The sequence below is a fragment of the Neodiprion lecontei genome, chromosome 6 (genome assembly GCF_021901455.1).
Source record: "Neodiprion lecontei isolate iyNeoLeco1 chromosome 6, iyNeoLeco1.1, whole genome shotgun sequence".
NCBI lineage: Eukaryota > Metazoa > Arthropoda > Insecta > Hymenoptera > Diprionidae > Neodiprion > Neodiprion lecontei.
Window position 1 is genome coordinate 25,710,913 of NC_060265.1, and position 22,827 is coordinate 25,733,739.

A 22,827-nucleotide genomic window follows, 5' to 3' on the forward strand; every position below is an offset into this window, starting at 1 on the left:
CGTGAATGCGATTCGAATTGAATGGCAGGTCGAGTGGCCGTGGAAGCTGATTCAGAAAATCCTTCTATTCATTTGTAATTTACGATTCGTAATTAACGCAGGCGAGCCCGGAGTGAAATATTTTCGCGTGAATTTTTGCCAGTCTTAACTTATACCGGTTATTGGAAAAGTTCTTCGCTCTGTTTAAGTCGGCTAATAACTCTAATCACTCGACTCTCGTATATTAATCAACGGCCACTTATCAGCCCCGACTAAATTATCGCAACGAACGAAAGACGTTTGCGCACGGTTGTAATCTTGTTTAATTTGTATTTAAACAACGCTTGAATTTTATCTCTTACCCTCTTCCTTCCCTTCCTAGTCTTCTTCGAATCCTCCCCCTCGATTTTCCACTTCTGCCGTCCCTAACGTTCGAATTGTAAAATGAATATTTATGGATACCTACTTTATTAACATATTTTAATATGTATCGATTGATACGAGCAGGGGCAGAAGGTATCTCTTTTTCCCGTAATATACCGATACTTTTGCACAAGTTGGACGAATTCGGAACAACCATCGACTCGCAGATTGATCGAGGCAATTTACCTAAAACAACTAAAAACAAGAAATATATTACTCGAGATTAAAATCACTCTACATCGAAAACACAGGGTAGGACGTACATGTCCTGTCTGTATTTTTTTGCAATAAGTCAACTTTTTTCGTATGCATTTATTTTATCTTCTCCGTCCAACACACACACATACACACGCATATATTTCGTCTCTCTCTTGATACATCTGTGGAATAAATTATTGACTCATACGTATCGTAAATATACCACTGTCTTGTTTTCTCTAGATTTTTTCTTCTCTTCTCGTATCTACGCGTCTGATATATCGACTGAAAAATTCAACTCACGATCAGCGAAAGCATAAACAACTATCGTACGCATATGTTTAGATACGCCAAGACTCATTTGTATATCCGAGGAACTATTTCAGCAGCCGAAGATGCTTAGGCGTGCCTATCTGATCGATATTAAGAAGATTCCACTTGGATCGATGGGATTTTCGGTTAACGCGTAATTAGGAAAACCATTCGGCACGATTCCGACACCGTGCGGGGTCGTAAAAAAGAGGATACAATATTGACGAAATTTATTTCCCTCGCAAGGTATATATTTCAATCGATAAAGGAGATTATTTTTATGTTCTCTCGTATTTTCTATTTTCCGCAGCTCTCCTTCTCCCTCAGTATTTCTGAAAGGGTACAATAAATTTCAACCAATTCCTCAGCCTGAGAGTCAAACTGTCGAAAACAGCAGGCAGCGAGGTTTTTGGAGTAAATCATCCGATTCATCCGGCAAAAACAGCGGAGCAGGAGAAGAAGATGATAAAGAGGACCGACAAACGTATATAAATCGCGATCGCAGCGGATGTATAATTAATAATCCAACGCGTGGGTTGAAGAATTGAATCGGGCCGGCTTTTGAGGCCGATTTCGGAGGGCGAAATCTCCTAATGACATCATCAACGGCACCTCGAGAATTACCTTTTAACACGGCAGGGACGAGCAGCGGCGGTTCGAGGCGAGCTCATTTCTCATCCCCCCCCCGACTTTTATCTGTTTAGATATATTCCTCCGGCTGGCTTCCGTTGCCGGAAATTACCGCTTGCGGCGTTGCCCGGATATTCGCGAAACGAACCTCTGTAATAGTAATAAGCCGCTGCGGTCCCGCGGGATGATGTCTACACGCCGTGTTATAACCGAAGGGACAGCTCCTGCTGCCGGCCAATCATGCCGGGGAATTTGACTCGTTAAAAATTGAAAATTACGCGCCATATACGCTGACCCGCCTCGACGGAGCCAAGAAATTCCCACGGATATTCGGCATGCTTTTATTTATTTTTCGTCAAGTCGAGGAATGCGAAAGTACAGAATTCTGACAAATCTGATTTTACCTCGGATCTAAACTAATTCTACGCTTTGAATTTCATAAATTTTGTCATTCGGTTTGAGACATATTTTCGAAAATCCCTTCTGTCATTCCAATTTTTCATCATCACCGTCCACTTCTTCTCACACCTTATATCCGTTTCCAATTTCCATAGCGAGTCTTCGAGTCCCCGAGCGACGTTCACGTTGTACTTGCTTACACATGGCATAAATCGCACCAGGCCTTAACTGCTAGCTGTTCCCTTAAATATGTCGGCCGCATCCAGCCGGTTGTGCGAACCGGAACGAAGGGGAGAAAGAAAAAAGACCGGATCGCCAACAGGTGCACTTCCCCCGTCCAAGGCTATCAAGTCTTCTCGTAAAACACGACGAGACCTCCTTCTCCGCATTTTCCTCTTCCTCCGTGCAACGTCTCTTGCTCGCATTCCGGTAAGTGGCACCTTCAATTTTCACCAAGTCGTAAAGCGACCCCTATTTTTTTTTTTTTTTTTTTTTTATTACAACAAATAAATTTAACACCGAGCATGCAAGTACACGTGTAACGGGCTTACGGATTATCCGTATGACGACTGAAATTGATTTTGTCAAAGCGCCGAAAGTTAGCAGACGATAATTTCGATGGAGATCACATCGCGATGATTGAAATTGCAACTGCGGTTTCAACAAAATATATTAGATTCGGGTCAAGACGATGATTCGGCTTTGTTTTGGCTCGTCGAAGAAGACGAGTAGAAAAATAAAAAAATGATTGAAAAATTCACAATCTCATGGAACCGTCGAAACGCACACGATTTAACGTGTCGTTTTATATACAGGACATACCTTGCGACTATATACGGTAATTAATGGCGCAACCCTGATAACAGTGGGAATGAGAAGGTGGATTTTATACGTGTTAAGGCCGATAAATTGAGGCATGGTACCCACATTTCCTTTTATATACAAATGATTAATGAGGCTTCTTTTCAACATAATTTGTTTATTCAACAGTTGGATTATCTCGATATTATACGTATACACACGTATGCAACTACATCGTGCTAATGCCTGACGAACAACGATGAATCGTTACAATGTCATGAATGACGCACGTTTTCAGAATCTTTGACGTTACAGAAATGATCTTCGGCATTGGATTAGAATATATTCATTCGGTTCTGCATGTCGCGCGTGATCTGGTTTATTTATGAATACAGCGAACATGCAATACCGTTTGTCATCCTCGCGTTTCATACCTTTGTGTTTTTTTTTTTTTTTTTTTTCTTTTGTCGTTTCGTTTTGTTATTCATCTTATTTTTGTTCTCACTTTTCCAGCGTTATTTTAATTTTTTTTTCTTTTTGTCCTAACGTGTGCATGTGAGAGATATAAAATTCCGCGATGGCCCGTAAAACGGGCGTGAAAATTAAAAGCCCGAAATGGATACAGCCGTCGTAAAAGAGCCGGTGTTCAAGTTTTTTAGTCGTAAATATCGCGCGAATACCCGCATATTTCTTCCGCACGTATCCATCTATAAATATCTGCTGCGGTGCAGTGCAAAATCGCGTGGGTTGAAAATCTAGTTTAAAAGAAAAATGAAACGAAGAGAAAAAATACATGAAAAAAAAAAAATATATATATATACATACATACCAGACGTGCAAAGTGAGAGCGGGGCGAGATAGCTGCAATCTTCGACAAACGTTCGATCCGAGTTTAACTCGGGCGAATCGACGCCACGGTCTGCCCTCAATTCAGGTCGTTAAACGTGCAAGCAGGGTTCGAAAATTGCTTTCTTTGGAACTGATAATGACTGTGGGAAAAAGCGAGGGAGGAGTGAGAGTCTGGCTCGATACCTCGGAGATTCGAGTATAATATCACAAGCGTGACAGCGATCAAAAACCGCTGCCTTTGTCTCCTTAGTCCTTTTTCTCGCTGTTAATACACGCTGTATATTTTCCAATCATTTTTGTCGATTTTACCTTAGATGTATAATTTATTACGCAAGCTTGGATATCACGCCACGATTAACATTTAGTGTAATTATTATATAACGAGCCAATATTGTATAATCGATTCATGAATTTTCGTTGAATTAGCATGAGAAATTTTTTGTAATTTGAAACACCTGTGATATTCTCACGCGAATATTATCATCCCTTAAGTTCCCAACTCGCGCGAGTTAGAATTTCGAGCTTTCCAATTGCTGGAAAATATTCTTCTTGCAGTTTCACGGTGGTTTCAGGATTGGCGGTGAGGTTGAAATTCAAAAATAATAATGATCGACTGTAATAAAATGGGTTTATGAAAATTTATCTGCCACTAATGAGTCGTTAAAACGAAGCTTCAAGCTAGTTTAAGGTCGAAAATCGACGCGTAACATTCTTGAGCAGCCAGCTGTTCGAACGCGACGCTCATTAGTATGTGGGACAGTTTATAAGGCGGACGTGACATTTTCGCCGGGTAAAATTGCGTCGTTGATATCCGTTCGAATGAGGCACGGAAGCTGGGAAGGCAGGCGGTCATAAAAGTGTCGAGAATGCCTCGGTGGTATAGATTAATCACTGTCACCTCAAACTTGAATAACTTTTTCATATCTGAGTAGCTGCTGGCGCTCCAGGCGCTGCTGCAGGAAAAGAACCGAAAACTTTTCAAGCAAAAAGTCAACTCTCGGTGATTTTTTTCATCCCCCAAAATTCATCGGCACGTGTATTCTCAATTACACCTGCAGCAGCTTTTCCAAGCAGCCAAAATGAGGTGTGAAGAATTCCTCGCTCACGATCACCGAGATGCCGGCGTTAATAATGAAAATAACGATTGTCATAATGTACCGTGTACATTGCAGCTAATTTCAATAACGGAGAACAATTTTCCGATGTCTTTATTCCCGAAAGGAAAGCTGTGCGTACTGATCTGAATTTTTTGGCAAATAGTGGCACTAATGCCCAATAATATTTCGCAGTAACAGATTTTTTTAACATCATTACTCTGACGATAAAGTACGTACTGAAGATGTGATCGAAACACGTGTATTTTAAATGAGGAAATTGTTTTTGAGTTACTTGAAATTGATTCGGGGGGTGGTCTGGAAAAATTTCGTCAACACTGTAAATAAGGGCCACCCATATACATATATATATATATATATATTTATATTTATACGCAAAGTGCCGTAAAGTTATTAGCTCAGCTTTGCAGTGTCTTTTCTTGAAAATACTGCAAAAGAATACCTCTCCATAAAGAGATGAAGAGGGATGAAATGAAATAAAAAGATACGAAGGGCGAGAGAGAGAGAGAGAGAGAGAGGGAGAGGGGCAGAGAGGGGGGAGAGCTTTCAATTCTCTCGAAGCGCACTAAACCCGAGAATTGTTTTCGACGTGCAAAAATAATCCGACTGCTTTTTTTCTTTCGTGCGGTATAAAAGAGTGATACAGAAAGGGAAAGAAAGAAAGAACGAAAGTCGGAAAGATGAAAAAGAGAGAGCTTTAAAAAAGTGCCGCGAAGGCTGTATAGAATGGATGGATTTCTTTTTAAATCCCTCATTGGACTGTACCAGGATTTGCGGCTGTAGGTGCTGCAACAGGTAATATTATATGACGCTTTGAGCGATAAAAAATGAAAGAAAAATGAGCGTTTGAATGAAGAAATAAAAATACGTGAAATAAATAAAAACGCAATACAGGGGAATTGGATGGTAAATTGGTGTTTCCAATAACTCTCCAGCAGCGGTGGGTAAATTTATTTTTTATTCTTTCAATTTCCGTTTATATCTTCATTCATCTCCATTTAATTCGCGTACGTTTCGCTTCGTTAGAAAATACATTCTGTCACTACGTGTAATATTCAAGTATACTATTGTAAGAAGAAATTGTTCGAATTTGATTCCACCTTCAAGAATTGTTTATAATTTGAATGGAACAACGTTTCCCAACTAACCGAAAACAAAGTGTCTCTCTTTTTCAATACCTATCCAGTTCACATGTTTCTCTCGATAATTTTAACATTTTCGTAGTAGTGATATTAAAATTCAAAAGTTGGTATAAAGATTTTCTTTTCGACGAAGGTAGGGTAGACAGTTTATTATACAGAATTTTTGCTGTTCAAGGAGTTTCAAACTTTGGAAACTTTCACGTCGCGTGATGAGCAAAAAATTACGTTCGGTTTCACCCTTTTCATTCATCATCGTCTATTAATGGAATTCATTAATGGTTTGGATTGCACCGTGGATGGTTTCGCTTTGTCAGCAATCACCTTCAGCTCGATCGGCAAATCAGGGTTAAGAGATGGCCGAATGATTAACCGATCGTCCATCGGTTTCAAAGCGATTTCCGTCTATACTCGCGCTTATTTCTCGGATCCGTCTTTGCCTGTGAATTTTAGGTTGAGCTTTCGCATAAATGAGTTCAGAATTGCAACTGATATTCCAAAATCTATGTCTCTACTTGCACCGCGCGACTGCCGTTTCCTTTCTTTATTTTTCTGTTCCTTCATCTTATTTCATCTCGATACTGTATGATTTGTGTGGATCGGCAAGGCGTGGAACAGATTAGGACGGTTAGGCTCGACCTTGAGACAAGTGGCTTGGAAACTCTGCCGAGGGGTATGAGTTATATGGTTCGTGAGGGGAAAAATATGGCAGCCGTTTGGTTACGGTTAAGCTAATGAAAGTTTGACCGACACCGTTTTTCTCGGACGATGTCGACTCGAAGATATCCCTCGGCTGAACGACGATTCAATGACGTCTCAATTACCTTGGCCTAATCTCAGCCTCGCGCTTCCGTTTCCTTTTCCTCTACAGGCTTGACTAATGGTTACCAGCAGCTACCCATCGCTTTTTGAGTCCTTTGTATATGTATGTACGTATATATGGACCGTCTGTAAGTGAGACTGCGAAAGCTCGAAAGCTTTCCCTTCTCTTTTATAGCTTCATTTCCCTTCTTCCTCCTCTTATTTTTCTCATTATTGTTTTCATTTAATTTTTTCCCTATCTTTTCCTGCCTTCATACGCATGTAGAGATGTCTTGTACCGAGTATAAATTTGCGTAATTACTACAGTCGTATGAAAAAAAAAAAAAACATTGACTGAGAGAAGAATTGAAGAGCAAGAATAAAAGAGATATAAAAATACTGAAATAATTGAGGCTAAATTATACATTCAAGGGGAGGCTGTAATTAAAAAATCGACGGTACCCTTGATTAACCTTTCAGTTGGAAAAAATCATCGTCAACTAAACGTGTAAAAATAACTAGAGAAAGAAAGAAAGAAAGAATGAATGAATGAATCAAAGGAAGGAAGAAAGAAACGAGGAAAGGATGAGGAAAAAAAACGCAGAAATCCCGCAGAATGAAGAAAGAAAAAAGCAAGTCGAAAAAACAATTTAAAAGAGAACCGCACCGAGAAAGAAAGAAAATGCAGAGGTGGCAACTCTGGACCAACTTTTTTCCCTTTCCCTCTCTCGCATATGCCGACTTTTTTACCAACATCTATAGGTACGTTGAAAGTTAATTAATTTCGAGCACGGCGATGCCGTGGCGGCGGCGTGGAGGGGTGAAAAGTTGAAGTACGTACCTTATACCCGCCTTTGAGATTTTCGCACCCTGGAGAGGTTCGCGGCTGTACAAGGTTATTATACCTATACATGTGGGGGAATTTTTTCTCGATCAGGGTTGAAAAATAATTACCCACCCATAAATTATCGGACATATTACACTTTTTTAATATCCAGCTATACACCGGAGTACGTGGCTGTGCGGTGTATGTGTGTAATCCCATAAAACACGTATCCGACAAAAAAAGATAAAAAAAAGAAAATCCTGCCGCCCTCCTCGTGGCCACCGTAACACCATAACCGTTCGCAATCTGCGGAGGCTACCGACACCGTACCTTCGAGGAGAACTCTTAGACTCGATAAAATACGACGCGCGTCCAACTTAACCCAATTTTTTCCAACACATAGCCGTTCTATCTAGAGAATTTATCGACAAGATAAGGAGAGCTGCGCCGTGTGCAACGGGAATATCGCTAAACTCGCGATGTTCTTATACAGATATCCACATCCTTTTTTCGCCATGAGGATACGCGGAAGTTTTCATCCCTTGGAAGCTGTCTAAGCTCGGCGTGTTTCTTGAGGATCGAGAGAAGAGTGAAGAAGTTTCTTTCTCGGTCTATCTCGGATCGGTTTTAACATATCGCGTGTTTCCGATTGCGCAAGAGATCGTTTTACCTGTGTAGACAACGGAGTTCGAGGAAGGACTCCCGGAGATCAGAAGCGATTAGTCGACCTGCTGAAACGGAACTTGGGGTGAAAACGGAAAACAAAAAAACTGGAAAGAAATAAGCGCAGAGGGAAGGAACAAGTTGAAGCGGTGCACAAGCGGAGAACTCGTCGAGAAAAAACGATTTCATCTTGTATAACCCTTGTGGGATTTAGTCGTCCTCTCGTAGACTGGAGGAAAAAAAAGTAGGAACGTAGATCTTGGAAGGAATTCGCTTAATAAAACAAATCACCTGTAACCAAAGTTGGCTTTTGACTCGGACTTTATCCTTCGTCCATTTTCCTTACGACTTATCGGCACCCGGAAAAAGAATTGGGGTATGAAGGAAGAGAAAAGAAAGAGAAGAAAGAAAAAAAACACAGAGAAAAACGTTCGAGAAAGAAGATATCGGACCTTGGAATCTCGGAAGCGTGACGACAGGATTGAATCCTTTCAAATTCTGTTTAAGGGAAGAAAGAAAAGAGGATAGGAAAGGATGAAAAAAGAGTAAAGAAAAGGGAGGAGACTATTTCGGGAAACGTCGAAGCCGTTGCCGCGTATCTCGAGGCTGGGCGTTTACCGGGATGGTGGATCGTTAAAAAGGGTTAAAAGCGTGAGAATTTTAAGCTTTACTAATTCGCGGGATATTTCGGCAAGCATTTTGGTAATTCCAGAGGATATATAACGCCCGTATATTTGCTCATGGAATTCCCCCATTAAACGAGACGGACTTTGAATTACCACCCGATGAGAGATAGCCGTTTGTGTCTGCCTCGCAGGATAAGGAAAGGACATTTACGTGTGCCGAGCTCACACATCCTTGTCCCATACACAGATTCGAGCTTCATCGTCCTATCAAAGCACAAAGATGAGATTGCTCGTTCCGTATGAGGAAATATTTTGAACGATCTTAAAAAACGATCGCATGACGCGTATTGTCATTATTCAGTGATCTTTAGGTGGTAATTACAGGTACCGGTTTGAAAATATTTGTGCCCGCCTTTTTAAATAAAAATAATAAAAATAAAAAAATAAAAAACAGACACAATATTTATGAGTATTGCTCTGCTGGCTTAAGTTCGCGGTAGTATAAAGCTCTTAGAAATCGAGTAAACAGGGATGATTTGAGAAGTTGTCAAGTTACGTGCTTTTTAGGTGCTGATTAAGGATTACTGAACACGTTCTGGTGTGACATTTATTCGTACCCCGATTTTTCGTATCCTGTTTCTTTAGCCTGTTGAAAAAACTTGATATTTTTAACCCGCGACAGAATTATAAGAATTCTTTGGATTCTTTGATGGTAGCTTTTGTACATGTTTGTATGATTCTGTACAGTGTTTAAAAATCGCTTTAAATTTTGTCAATAATAGAAATAGTTCAGCCTTACTGTCTTGTTTGCGATTTCCGAGTCTTACAAATTTTTTGTCTCAGACGCGAGTATCAGAAAACTTTTCCTGTCAGTTCGTACTTTAGAAACTAAATGTATAAAACACATCGAGAGAATTGTACACGATCATCTGCTATGGAAATCCAATGATTTCCTATTTCTTCAAAATATGAAAGAAGCAGTTGCGTCAATCGGAGATCGGTTTCAGTCAGTTTGAAAGCTCCATCCGTGTCTCAAACAAGCCGTAGCAGACACGCAAAAACGCCACTGGATTAACCAGTCGATATCCCGTAACCAATAAGCTCCTCAGCTTCATTCGACAGCTTTTGCAGATGGTGCGGGTAAGGTAAATTTTGGTTATTTGGTACAGATCCGGTAAGAGAAGCAGATCGCGTCTGCTGTTTCAGATCAGAATTATCGATCCGAGCGTCTATTTTTCCGCAGAATCTGGACACGGGGCTAATAATAACTCCTTTCCCGTCTCTGTTTCTCTGCCTTTTCCAACGGCTTGAACAACCGCCGAATTCTTTTTTATATCCTCGCACGCCACTTATAGAAAGCTTAGCCAAGGGACGGGCCTCGAAACTACCCTTCGTGTAGCGACTGACCCTCCTTTACTCAGCTTCGATTGCTTTTCGTCCCTTCCATTCGCGTTCCACTCTCACCAAGACTGCGGGCAGTGCCGATCCACGTTCTTTTCCCTCTTATCTTTTCGGTTTTTCACCAACTCAATACAGACTTAATACCCGCAGAATCAACTCCCTCTTCTTCACACACCGCCTGTACGGTATAACGGGAGAGCTTCTCGGGAATTCTCGACAGCTGCGAAAGCACTTGATTCGAAACTCGGCAACGGGTGAATAATTTTTAACACACAACGGGATAGAAGGTCACGGAATAAATCTCACGGGGTTTCGTTTTATCACCGATATTGCACGAATTTCGTGGTATCTTTGGTTCTGCAGAGGCCATGCCGTATTGTAGGAGGAAATTACTGTTATTACGTGGAAAATTAACATTTTTGAAGTGGAATTTCTTAGGCCAAAGAATTTCTCGCGAGTAGTTCAGGCTCGTAAATACTTAAAAGCTCGTTACCCCGCATTTTAGAACATCGTGCAGTACGCGTTCATTGGCGAAATTAACGCCGAGTCGCAGCACACCGCGACCGACTATTCTCTTGTAATTATATACCGGGAATAGCAACAAGTGTTACACATACCTTGAATCTACGTATACTTATAGGTATACCAGCCTGATTTAATACGTGGTAGGAATTGCAGGGTGGGCGAAGAAGCCAAACGAGGTAAGATTAAGCTCAGGGTTCGCGCGTTTAGGGAAGAGAATTACTCACTTACTTTTCCGCCTCTTCGCAAGCCAATCTTTCGGACGCTCGAGTTAGCAGGATGAATCGATTCCGATGAATTTAATAAAATCGCCTAGGTATAAATGGCGTTGCGAAAAGTGCCGTACGTTTTTGTCTTTTGATTCAATCCAAGGGTCAGACTTTCCGAAAATCATTTTATCGTTTGTTCACTTTTGTAAAATTCGAAATAATTCTCGATGATCGGAAGCTTGAACCAGACTTGATAGGCGTGTAATTTCGTCAATAAAAAAAAAAAAAAAAAAAAATAAGAAATAAAAAAAGAAAGAAAGTGAAATCGAGCAAAAATGGCATTTTTCATAAAACAATCACAACGCGACTGAACCTTTATTCTAACGATTTGCCAAAGTAAACTGATCACGCGCCTTTCCCTTTTTTTTATTCCGGCGATTCTTTTAATTCGACATAAAAGCCTGACAGTCCATTCGGAAGGTTTAGCACTTCCGATCCTGTAAAATGTCTCTCGGCACGGTATCCGAGTTACGGGAAACGCTTGAGGAATCGAAAAATAAATTTCCTACGCCCGGAAAACGATTGGTTTGAACACACTCGTCGAATCGCTTTCTTCCGACCATTTTGTAAGCCGAACACTTTCAGCGGTGGTCTGTTACTTTAAGCCCGTTCGAATGACCTGTCCTCCGGCCGTAACGTTCGTCCCGTGAGTAACGACGTCATTTCGAAGAAGATAAAATTGTCCCCCGCAGCTTCTTTCCTCCGTATGATGTCTTTGAAATTGAATTAATTCATCCGCCGTCTTCTCTCCCCCTCACCTCTCCTTCCATTTCTTAATCAGAGATATCTTTAGAAATTTTAAGCCCTGGAGCGAATCCCCGTTGTCAAGTCTGATACTAATTGTAAGCCCGGAACTGGTGGGAAAAGAAAAAGAGAATGAAAAAGAAGAGAAGAGAAGAGATGAACTGGGTAAGCAGGGTGCAGAGATTTTCTTTACCATATTGTTGATCAAGTATATTTAAAAGTTGAACAAACTTGCAAAGTGAAATTATCCTATTTTCCTTTATACGTATATAAGTATATGCGAGTATACGGATAAGCGTCGGACGTACATATCACGTGGAGCTTTTCAACGTAATACAAGCGTATAAATATGAAACAAGCCCTCGAGGATCGCTTTTGGACCCAAGAAGCCCCTCGGAGGTATTACTAATTTTCTTTGTAATCTTCTTCGTTTTCACTCAAAGAACGAAAAGGCGTAAACGGCGGCGGTAAAATCGATCGGCGTAATGTGCTTCATCAGGAAATTCGCGGAAATTCGCGGAGATGCGTGTGGGCGAAGTGCGAGTCACTCGGTTGTCTCGTGGTGATTGGAAAACCCCTCGTCGACTCTCAGCCGGTAAGCGCGGCTTGGTGTAAAGGACTATTTTTGGAATTGAAGCGATCCAGATGGTGGATGGGATCGGCGCGATTTTATTGGGTTGTCGCGATCGGTGAAACTTGGCGAAATGAGACGAGAGCTTTCGGGGCTTACAAGCAAGGAGTCCGCACATTCGAATTCGGGATCCGTTCCCCTTCGCAACTCCGCTTCTCTATCGTAATTCGGGATCTGTATTCCCGTTATTTGACATGAATTATTATCCAGGGTACGCATACTCACACCTGTATACCCGTATATCGCGATCGGGAACCCCAGGGAAAAATTTCACGGGATCCCAACGAGACGCGGCCCTGAGTTACGTGCCCTCTCAAATTACGTGTCCGCCTTCGGTTCCAGCCGAAAAGCACCTACGTGTTCCTGCACCTGACCCCCTCCGATGCCCAGGTGCAGAACTTGTCCGAACTTCGTCGATGCCTCAACGAGCTTCCGTGACATCGGTGAAAAACGATCCGCTCACTCCGGGGTTTCAGAGTTGTTGAATAATTGCGCGTAACGACGCGATTAGCTGATACATGCGGGGGAATTTTGTCATCCAACTTTTTTCACAATTTCATAACTTTCGACGCTCGAAATATACGGGTGTACCCGTCTCGATGATATTTTCGCCAATTTTCTATCACTTTTAACCTTGAATCTGATGAAACGAGTTATTCTCAGACGTTGTTATAAATCCCGGTGAATGCAAAGCATCGCTATTGAAAATGTATGCGGAATTAACATTCCTTCTGAATTATAGAAAGAATCCACGAAACTCGAAGTACAGGAGTTTTTAATTAGTCCGATGCAGATTCTTGAAACAATGCCTTGTACAAGCAGCTCTAGGATTGAATTCGAAGGATTTAAACAATCGTCTTATGCAGTGGGGCTTCTATTTTACTTTTTTCGATGAAATGCGCTGCAATAAAATTATTCTCATTCATCGTAACGGTTTAATTATCCTCGCGGAAAGCATTCATTGCTTTAATATGCGATGTTGGTGATAAATTTCCGGTAAGCTTGTTACATCTTTGTAAAATTATGAATTTCTATACGCATTTATAAAAAGTGGAGCTGCAGGATTGTACGGTCGAGATAAAATTGAACTGTACAAATTGTAACGATCAATCGATGTTGACGGTATTTCGTCAAATTATGTATTGTTATTAACAATTAGTATCAATGTTTTCAATCCTACGTTCAAGTTTACATTATATTATTCAAATCGGATCAGCATTGAAACTTTGAGAGAAAGAGATTTCTATGATTAGTGAAAATTCCTTTGCGATGAGAGAATAATGAAAAGCAGCGATGCATCGAAGAGTAAAGAAAGAGAGAAATAGAGGGTGAAAGAGGGTAGAGCCGGATGAAAATTCCCTCAAGTAATTATGCAAAACCGTTACTCAACTTCGGAAGTACGTTCGTTTTTTTCAGCTTGCACTGGTTTGTCTCGTCTTTTTTCTCTTTCTCTCTCTCCCTCTCACTCTACCTTTACAACCTCTCGTACGTAGTCGTGAATTAATTCCGCCCGCATAGCGAAGCTGCAAATATTACCTACCCACCCCGGGTTGTTTTCATCCTACAAAGTTCGACGTTCAAGAATCTAGTTTGTGCAAACTTTTGCACTGCAACTTTTAGTCGATCGTAGTCTCTTTCAGCGTATCCGCACCAGCTCGCAAAGCCTCACAGGTATATTGCACAACGTATCGTAACTTATCAGGTATCCCGAGGAGGAGAAAATTTTCCAATGAAAACACACGGTGTCGAAGCTGCTGTTCCGCCGCAAATCGAACTTTCATAGGGAATTAGAAAACCGTCTAATCGAGGTCACGTGCGTCAAGATTTGACTAAATTGTCTAACATATCGATTCGCGCGTCGCGTATAACGACGAAAGCGATAGAAATCTCGTAAATATCTCCCCGTTTACGCGTCCGCGCGTGATAACAAAGCACATATATTATAGAGGTGATCCGACGATAAGCACTCAATATCGCAAAGTGAAGGGATTTGTACGTATACCAAACTATTTCCGACACACTCAAACCTCTCGAATTTGATCTGTACGACAACGATGCTGCAGCCGCACGGGGCCATAAAAGCTGGAAGGGTGAAGAAAGCGATACCGCGAGCCACTCGCTATAGAATGCGGCATGATCAACGGAGTTCGGATCTTGACGCTTTTACTACTCACCTACTTTCCGAGCTTTTTATGGTTTTTCTCGTCTGCTTTTCCCTTTTTCCCGGGATATGGGGGGGGGGGGGGGAGGGAGGGAGGGAGGCACCTTCGTACCAGCTATACGTACACCTATACACGTTATACAAACTCTATCCGGTGCCGTGACCCCGCCGGGTGAAGCTACGGGGGTAAAAGTGGGACTTGGAAAGAGCCGAGCTTATTCTTCTCCCTACTGCAATTAGCTAGTCTATTCCGCGTCGTTTTGGAAGCCTCCATTATCGCGATATCGATTTCTTTACCTCTGGATGACGATTTGTCGTCGGTTCTCTTTCTCCTTGACACATTCACACTTTGTAACACTGTAGTGACACGAGTATCGAATTCCACGGCGCACCTTTCAGACGAGAAATCACGATACGGAAACATGCGAGAAAATCACTGACCCGTAGCATTTCCAATTATTAAAGCATACGTGCGTCGCGTGATCGAACACTTGGCCAGGTAACTTTGCAGATTTCTTAGCAAATGTTTCGTTTAGAACGTTATTTCCACAAGCAAACTTTCCACATTGTAGTGGAGAAAAATTTTACAGCGAAGCAAAGGTCACCTTATGGAAAACTTTGGAAGGCTAGCCGCGACTAGTCAGCTACGATTAACTTACGCGTACACACTTTTTTTTCCTCCTCTTCTCGTTCTCGAGGAAAGTAGAAACTTATTTACTTGTATAGGGTATAATACGCGAGTCAAGTGATTTTTTTTCTTCTTCTCATTCACCTGCCAACCGTTGGGACCGTCTCCGGATCGGCGTGTGTTTTTTTTTTTTTTTGGTTTATTTTTTTTTTTTTGGACTCCTTAACGTTTTTCTCGGCAGCTTGCATTGCCAGCTACCAGACTTTACTCCGTTATGAGAAAGTCGGAGTTCGCAAACTGCTTGCGCATGTAGTCACCCACCGAAACTCGTGAACGTGACCTGTAAGAGTACCTGCTTGAAAGCGCAATTGAAACGTAGTTTCGAGTCGAGTCCAGCACCGAGCACCAAAGTGAACCGGCTAATTGAGACTCTAACGTTCGTGAGGTTGGCTCGCAGAGAGTCCCTGCACGAAGCGGAGGTGAGGAAAAGTAATTTTCAAACGGGGTTACTTCGACCGTGAGAACATGAAACGGGAATGCACTTTATTGAAAATATTCACTTGCGCGAGGTGCGAGTTATTATACTCGTGCCGTAATTAATTGATGAAAATTGCGTTGGAAGTCTTTTGGACGAGAAAAGAAATAAATAATTATATAAATGGAAACAAACTTATGCAGTTGTACGAATAAAAACATCGGGAAACTTGGGAGAAACCGCGGAAGCAGATTGTTAAATTGTAAACATTGACACTCGTTCGCGCAAACGAAGGGAATGTAAATACGTGGATGTATAAAACTGGGGAGAAAGCTCTTTCAATTTCTAGAAAGCTTTTCATGCGTACATATAGGGACGTTGGCTAACTGAAATTTCGTTCTTTGCGACCGTTCGTTTCTTTCTCTTCGATTTCTCTTCGGAATATTTTCGGCCCTTGGGGAACGCTCGCTGAAAATCAGTTATCGAAAAAGGCAATATTTCTGTAGGGAGATCTATAATCGAAATACAGGGAAGAATTTATATCCCGTAGGTGCGCGACCCGTCTATATTTATAGGTATACGTGTAAGGTACGTAAAAACGGGCGTAATTTTACGAGGTAAAGGAAGCAATGGGGGCGGGTAAACCTCGGTGTATCCGGGTCCGAGCGAATTTTCATTCTCCCTTGCGAAACGTATATATACATATTTAGGCGCGATATAGCCTGAAGTATGTACTTTATACTCCAGGGCTCTTTATTGGAGCTTCACGTTCGCCTCTGATGAAAATGTACACGCAAAGGGAAAAGCCCTTTTGTAAATTGACGCAATTCTCCGGCATTTTATGCTCGTTAATTAATTCCTAACCCCTTACACTATACCAGGCGGGGGTTAATTTGTGCACGTCTTATTATACAAGGTCACTCGTAATTCGCCTTTGTCGAATATACCATGTGTACGCTTTAATAACGTATTATTCGGAGCCTTCTCTAACGAAAAACAAGCAACAAGTGAATAAAGAAAAAAGTCTCCACCAAAATTGAAAGTCGAAGAAAAAAAAAAAAAAAAAAAATTACGAGTCTCGCCCTCTGCGGCCATAAAGGAAAGGACTCCTGTAGTGCTTATCGTCCCTGAAGAAACTACCGGTCTTACGGTTCAGGTCGGCCCCTTTTTCGTCACCGGCTTCCATTAGACCCTTTACGAACTTTAGTCAGCCCGGTACTGGCTGCCCGAAACCCCCAAGATTTCCGACGTAAATTTCGTTTCCCCGGAAGTGCTGAGTTTCGTATACGAAAGCCTCGCATTCAAACTCTTCTAAGAAAAAGAGAAAGAAATAAAAACACATATAAAAGAAATAACAAGTTACATTCGCACTCCATTTCTGGTACTAATTCGAGCTTGAAACCTGCTCAAAATTATCGGGATGAATGATCTAATTTTTATGATTATTTCCTTAATGAATGTTTTCCTTTTTCAAACACATTGCCATGCGAAAAACGCAAAGGGAACTCCATGTTGACAGAAGTAAATTAGCATACATGTATATGTAGAGAATTTTTTACGCCCGAAGGAGGGTCATTCAATTACAGACGAGTCGTCAAGTGCAGCAGCAGCAGCGGCGGCAAGGAGAGAAAACGATGTGTTGAATAACGGTGAAAAAGTAAACGCGACGAAAAAGCACGTCTCCGCTCGGCTCGCAAATTAAAACGAAATAGAAGAAAAAATGCGGCGAAAAATAAGAATCGAAGAAAAAACAAACCTGAATCGCACGCGGAATAAAAAAAAAACCCTTATCTCGTTCCAAGGGAAATGTAAATTTCTAGCAAATACTGCACACGTACGCAAACGTTCGATTTTTCATGCGGATGAATCCTGACGGCGTGATGAGGTAGCTTCAAAATTCCCTCAGTATTTTTCACTCCGCGTTTTTTTTATAACATATAAACTGTACAGAAAATCGTTACTCTCTCCGCTCAATTAGCGGAAGTCATCAACTGTTCACGATTAAATTTATCGGATTCAAGCCGGCGGTGCATAATTTCACGCAACCGCGGTTTAATTCTCGCACGATTTGCTTTTCGTCGATGGTCTCGTAATCTCACGATATAAGCCAATAAAAATACAACGATTACCCCGAAAGTTTTAGGCACTCCTTGCAATGCGGTTTCGGGCAGCTATTCGTCCCGTTTCGTAACCGGTATGTATTATAGATCGGCCACAAAGCTTATTAACGCTCCTAACACGCGGCAGAGCCGTATCCGGGGGCCGATGATTGACGGTAACGATCGTCGATTGATTGACCGAATTATCACGTTCGTAATAGCGTCGGACGACAACTCGGTAAATTAGCTTCTCGAAACTGCAGGCAGTCGCCGATATGCTGCCGCAATTTCTGCATCCTTTAATACGATGTCGCACAAGAGGGAAAACAAAGGAAAATTACAACGCTCTTACCATTTTTTCGCCAACTTCAAACTTCCGCACCCTCGTTTCGTCTCGCCTCGCGTAACGACGGCGTTTACGAATCGCGATATCTCGCGTTAACGACGAACCGAGTCCACCACTCGACCTCTGCCTGCAGTCTACACCGGTGAATGTGAAATACCCGAACGTACAAGGGCTGTCGGAATTATACGACCCATCCCCCAGTGGGCAGAGTCGGAGGGGCGCCGACAGGCTGCGGGGTGATAAAATCGAAGAATCGTCCTCATTCCGTGAGGGTAATGCATAAAGGTAGGAAATGAGAGAAAAAAAAAAAAAAGAAATACGGGCGGGAAAATTACCGCGAAAATAATCTCTCGATAAAAATTCATCCACCCTCGTGAAGTGAACGTACATAGCTTATTCGCCCCGCTACCCGAGGGGATGAATAGTAGCAGCGATTCGAGGCGAGCCAATGTACCTGTGTCGGGTATCCGATTCGCTGGTCTTACGCATTGATCAAAAATAAGCGAATTCAAACGGTCTGCAGTCTGAGCCCTTCGGGATAGGCTATAAGTACGCGTTACGTATCTACTTTCGCGAGTATTCGCAGACAGATTGCCGTGTCTGTGCGCGCGTGGGTTTTTGAAACCGTTTTTCACCGCGGGTAGAACGTAGAACTTGTTCAATAACTTGAACGGCGTGCGGAGCTGGTGTCTTATTCTTCGGTATGGTAAATCAAAAGACTTTCAAAGAGGCGGGATGCTCCACCGGTTCTTTTTCCGTCTCTCGGCTCTCTTTTTCTCAATTTCGACTCGGGTTACTGAGACGGAAAGGAAGTCGAACTGGAGACGAAGAAAAAGCGGCAAGGCATGAGAGAGGATCCGGCGGTATAATGCAGCAGCAGTTGAAACTGGCGTCAAGTTTTCTTGCACACTGGTGAAAAAGGAGTCAACTTCAGAGACGCGGAAAGGCTGCAATCGACGGGCTACGATTTTAGTTCGTTACGACCGCTGTGCTTCAAGGTAGAAAATAAAGAAGAAGAAAACGTCGTGCAATACAGACGAGTACATCGGTGAGTTAGCCGGACGATTTCTCCGGAGGAGTTGAAAAGAAGTCGACGGTGATATAGTCGTTCAAGAAGTTGTCTTTACCAATTTGCATATTATTACAACGAAAAGTTTATCGACGGTAAAGACGCGCGCAGACCCGCCAAGTTTAGGGCCAATTTGTCTTGTACTAAACGATTCGCCTTGTGTACGTACGTAACTTTGTTCGTAAATACATGCGCTCGCCTGGATATCCAAACGTTCTTCAAGCCTCGTCAGTCGAGCCTCGAAAGTTGGTAATGAAAAAATGAAATTCTTGAATCCGAGGACCGGATCCTTGAGGCAATCGGATTCCGAACTCTTCCAAGTGCACAGACATAGGTATTGCAATTTTTCTCAATCCGACCGCTTCCCTCTTCGGATACTTCTGAGGCAGGCACATCTTAAATGGGTGGGCAATTAGCGACTCGAAGGGATAAGGATCAGCGGTAGGTAGGAGGTACCAGGCCTCCTAATCTCGAAGTGTAAAGTCGGAGTAACGGCGGATCGTTTCACGAGATCAAAGGTGCCCGTAAGGTTAATTCCGAGATCGGAGATTACCGCCGATGTCTTACAAGATGCACACAACTCAAACGGCAATCACGCGTCACACTCCTAATTCATGTGGCATTTCGTTGCTCGGGAATGCCACGCGAAGAGGACTGTACCTTCGCACGCGAAATTGCGTGAGAAAGCACGCTTCTCGACCTTGTTTATGTGTGTATTATCAACCTTATCCCGCGTTACAACTGTATACGCACGGAAGTGTGAGGCGTGTTCGCGAATTTATACCCTTCACCTAGGTGTATAACGCGTTCGGTAGTTACGTGGTTAAAAACTCGTTTTCAGACCTGCTCGAGCCACCGTGCACAGTGGATTATGCTGCGCAAAGTCGAGATATTAAAATAGCACTTTTCATCCCCGACAAAAACTCTCTTTCAACATTTATGGTATAATTTATTTTTCGGGTAAATCATGACGTACGAAGCCACGTCTCCGAAGGACGGGCTAAAGAAGGAAAGCTAAAGTTTTCAGGGCTGCCAACTACATCGATCAACACGAATTTTGAGTCTGGGTTTTAGATGTAACATTTTCATTCCTTCCACGTAACTAACGAAAGGAAAAATAGTTTTACCGCATAAATTTTGCTTTTTATTTCAACGTTTCGTTACCTGCTGCTTAAACTATCAACCAACTATCAAAGAGACAAAAGAATTCAAATTATCTTACAATTTTATTTGAAACAAATCTTCGGTGGCTTTATGCGGGGATCGAAGTTGCGACAGCGGATGGTTGTCCGATCCCCGAGTGAAGAAAGAAGTAGATGTGAGTATAATTCATGGGTTATTGGTAGGCAGATGTCGTTCGTTATCTGAGACGATTTTGAAGCAGTCACCATCCGGTGGTCAAAGCGAAGAATCCGTGGCTCCCTTTATTCACCAACTTTGACGGTCGAATGGCGTATAGCTTTAATAATGCTAAAGTCGTTCCGGAATTCCTGCAGCGACGATCGAATGTATAGCGAGGGGTGCTCGCGAGAGGGTTGAGGGGAATGAGAATTGGGGGAGAATTGGGGAAAAAGGGACGGCGGGCGCCCCAGTCTTCGACAAAAGAACTACCCGACCAAAGACTCACCTCTCCGGCTTCAAAAAGCCCTCGCTCGTCCGTTAAGAAAGACAATTTTCAGACATTTTTTACTGGCGATTTTTTAGCCGTTAGCGAAGCGATTTTATCTCTTTTTATGTTAATTTTTAACGATCTTCCTTGGCAAACTTCTTTTTAGTCGTCTGAATTATCGCAGTCTTTTTGAATAACTTAAAATGTGGAACTTTTCGAGCTTGGGTTATAATTTCAATTTAGGATCACACGCTGCATCAATGACTCGTAATTATTCTTCTTGTTCTTATATTCTTACCGTTTACCTTGACTTGCGAACAATTTATCATCGATGTCTGATTCTCAGCGTTGTTTTGACGGTTCAAGTCGTTCCATTCATTAAAAACTTTCGTAAAACGTCTCTCATTTGAATCGAGGGTCAGTTGTACCGAGTTAACGAATGACGGTCCTTCATCTCCTTCTTCAAATATTTGTTTCCAAGTAGGCATCCATCCAATTTTCCAAAGGTATTAAACAAGCTTTTACATTACTTTGATTATACTCGTCATGCCGTATTTTAAGCGCAGATATCATCTCCGTCATTCCCTTTGATATTACAACCGCTGTCATTATTTGTTTTAAAGTTTGTTCGAAAAGGAGAAGACAAAAAAAAATAAACAAAAGAAGATTACCGAAAAGCAATGTTATGTTTGAAGTCCTTGATCGTTTATTTTCGCATTATTCATCTCAAAGCTGAGCCACCTCGACAGGTTTTCAGCAATGCATTTGCACGATCCAATAATTTTCTCGACAAGAGATGAAGTACGATGTGACAAAGAGAGAGACAGAGAAAGAGAGAGTCGTGAAACGTGAAAATGTGCTTTGAGAGCGACGTGATCCCACGGGACTTTTCAAGAGTCTTGTTATTACTTTTCATATAACCTGCCGACCAGCCAGCCGACGAATGTGCAACGAGGGGGCTTGCCAAATTACAGCTTTTAGCAAACGAAACTTCGAGGGTCGCAGTATTCAAGCATCCTCAGCCCTTCACCATAATTTAGTAGCCTTAAGGGATTCACGGCTGCAAACGGTTAACTAACGTAGAATTTGTAGGCAATGCTGGGAGTCGTCCTCGTCTCTTCTCATCCTCGGGGATGATCCCACCTGCCCAGGTTTACTTAACTCCATTTATAATACTACAACCTTAATTTTCGCCCAATTTCTTAGCACAAGCTCAACGGAAGTTAAAGTACGGAGGCTCATCGTTGACACCATCGTCGACAGCATCGTAGCTTCGACGCGTGATACGGTATTATTATACGCTACGACTGCGCGATCACCGCAAATTCGCGGCAATATTGATATCGGTCTCGCATCGATTCCTCCTGAAATACGTACGAAGCGAGTAACCGTTCCTTGGAAGATGAATTGGTTCGTTAGCGGAGCTGAATGGGAGAGGATTAGGTACAGAAGGAGGTGACTACATGCATGAATTGGCGAGTTCGAGGCTCTGGTTCATCGAATGATCACGCGTCCAATTTTCGAGCACCTCACTTGTTGTTTACACGTAGAAAACGAAGTTGGCAAAGCTCAAGCTTCGATGGATATTGTCAACTCCTACAGTTATTCCAAGCGCCTCTTGGAACACCGTTGCAACCCCTGCATGTATCGCATGTAACTTCCGTTTGCGAGTTCAGCTCACGTAACGCCGTCGTAGCTCGGCCAACGTAAATGCACTGCATTAGTTGCATCTGCATTCTACCCGTTGTCCATTCCAAGGATGGCATGGGCATCCTACCCATGAGTATCGTTCAGTGCTGTGTCGATGCGCAGGTGACTTCGTAACTTTTACGAGCTAAGCCTTCCGCTCCGTGACCAACGCTGCGATTTATGACCCATTCCCGAGATTACCGCGTGCGCGTACGTTGCTTACTGTAGGACGACGCAGATGGACGCATATATCTATGAATATAATGTTGGAGGGTGGAGTAGTTTTATACGGGTGAGGTAGCGGGGGAGGAAATTTGAAAAAAAATGTCTGATGAGATTGTTGCGGATTCTAGGAGGATTTGAGGACTTGCGAGAGATTGACGGAGAAACTAGCGGGGAAAATACTTCGCCTCGACTCGAAGT

At 42.3% G+C, this 22,827-nt stretch overlaps 2 protein-coding genes across 4 annotated transcripts in view; one reads left to right on the forward strand and one right to left on the reverse strand.

Annotated features, from left to right (window-relative positions):
• The window catches only part of LOC124294976, a 77,087-nt gene extending 74,800 nt beyond the window's left edge, over window positions 1-2,287 (forward strand). The window contains exon 10 of the mRNA XM_046742775.1: window positions 2,097-2,287. Within this exon, the coding sequence (XP_046598731.1) occupies window positions 2,097-2,152 (56 nt within the window). The 3' untranslated portion in view covers window positions 2,153-2,287. The remainder of the gene's footprint in view (window positions 1-2,096) is intronic.
• Window positions 1-22,827, reverse strand: part of LOC107218112 (dopamine D2-like receptor) — a 125,989-nt gene that overhangs the window by 42,296 nt on the left and 60,866 nt on the right. The window lies entirely within an intron of this gene.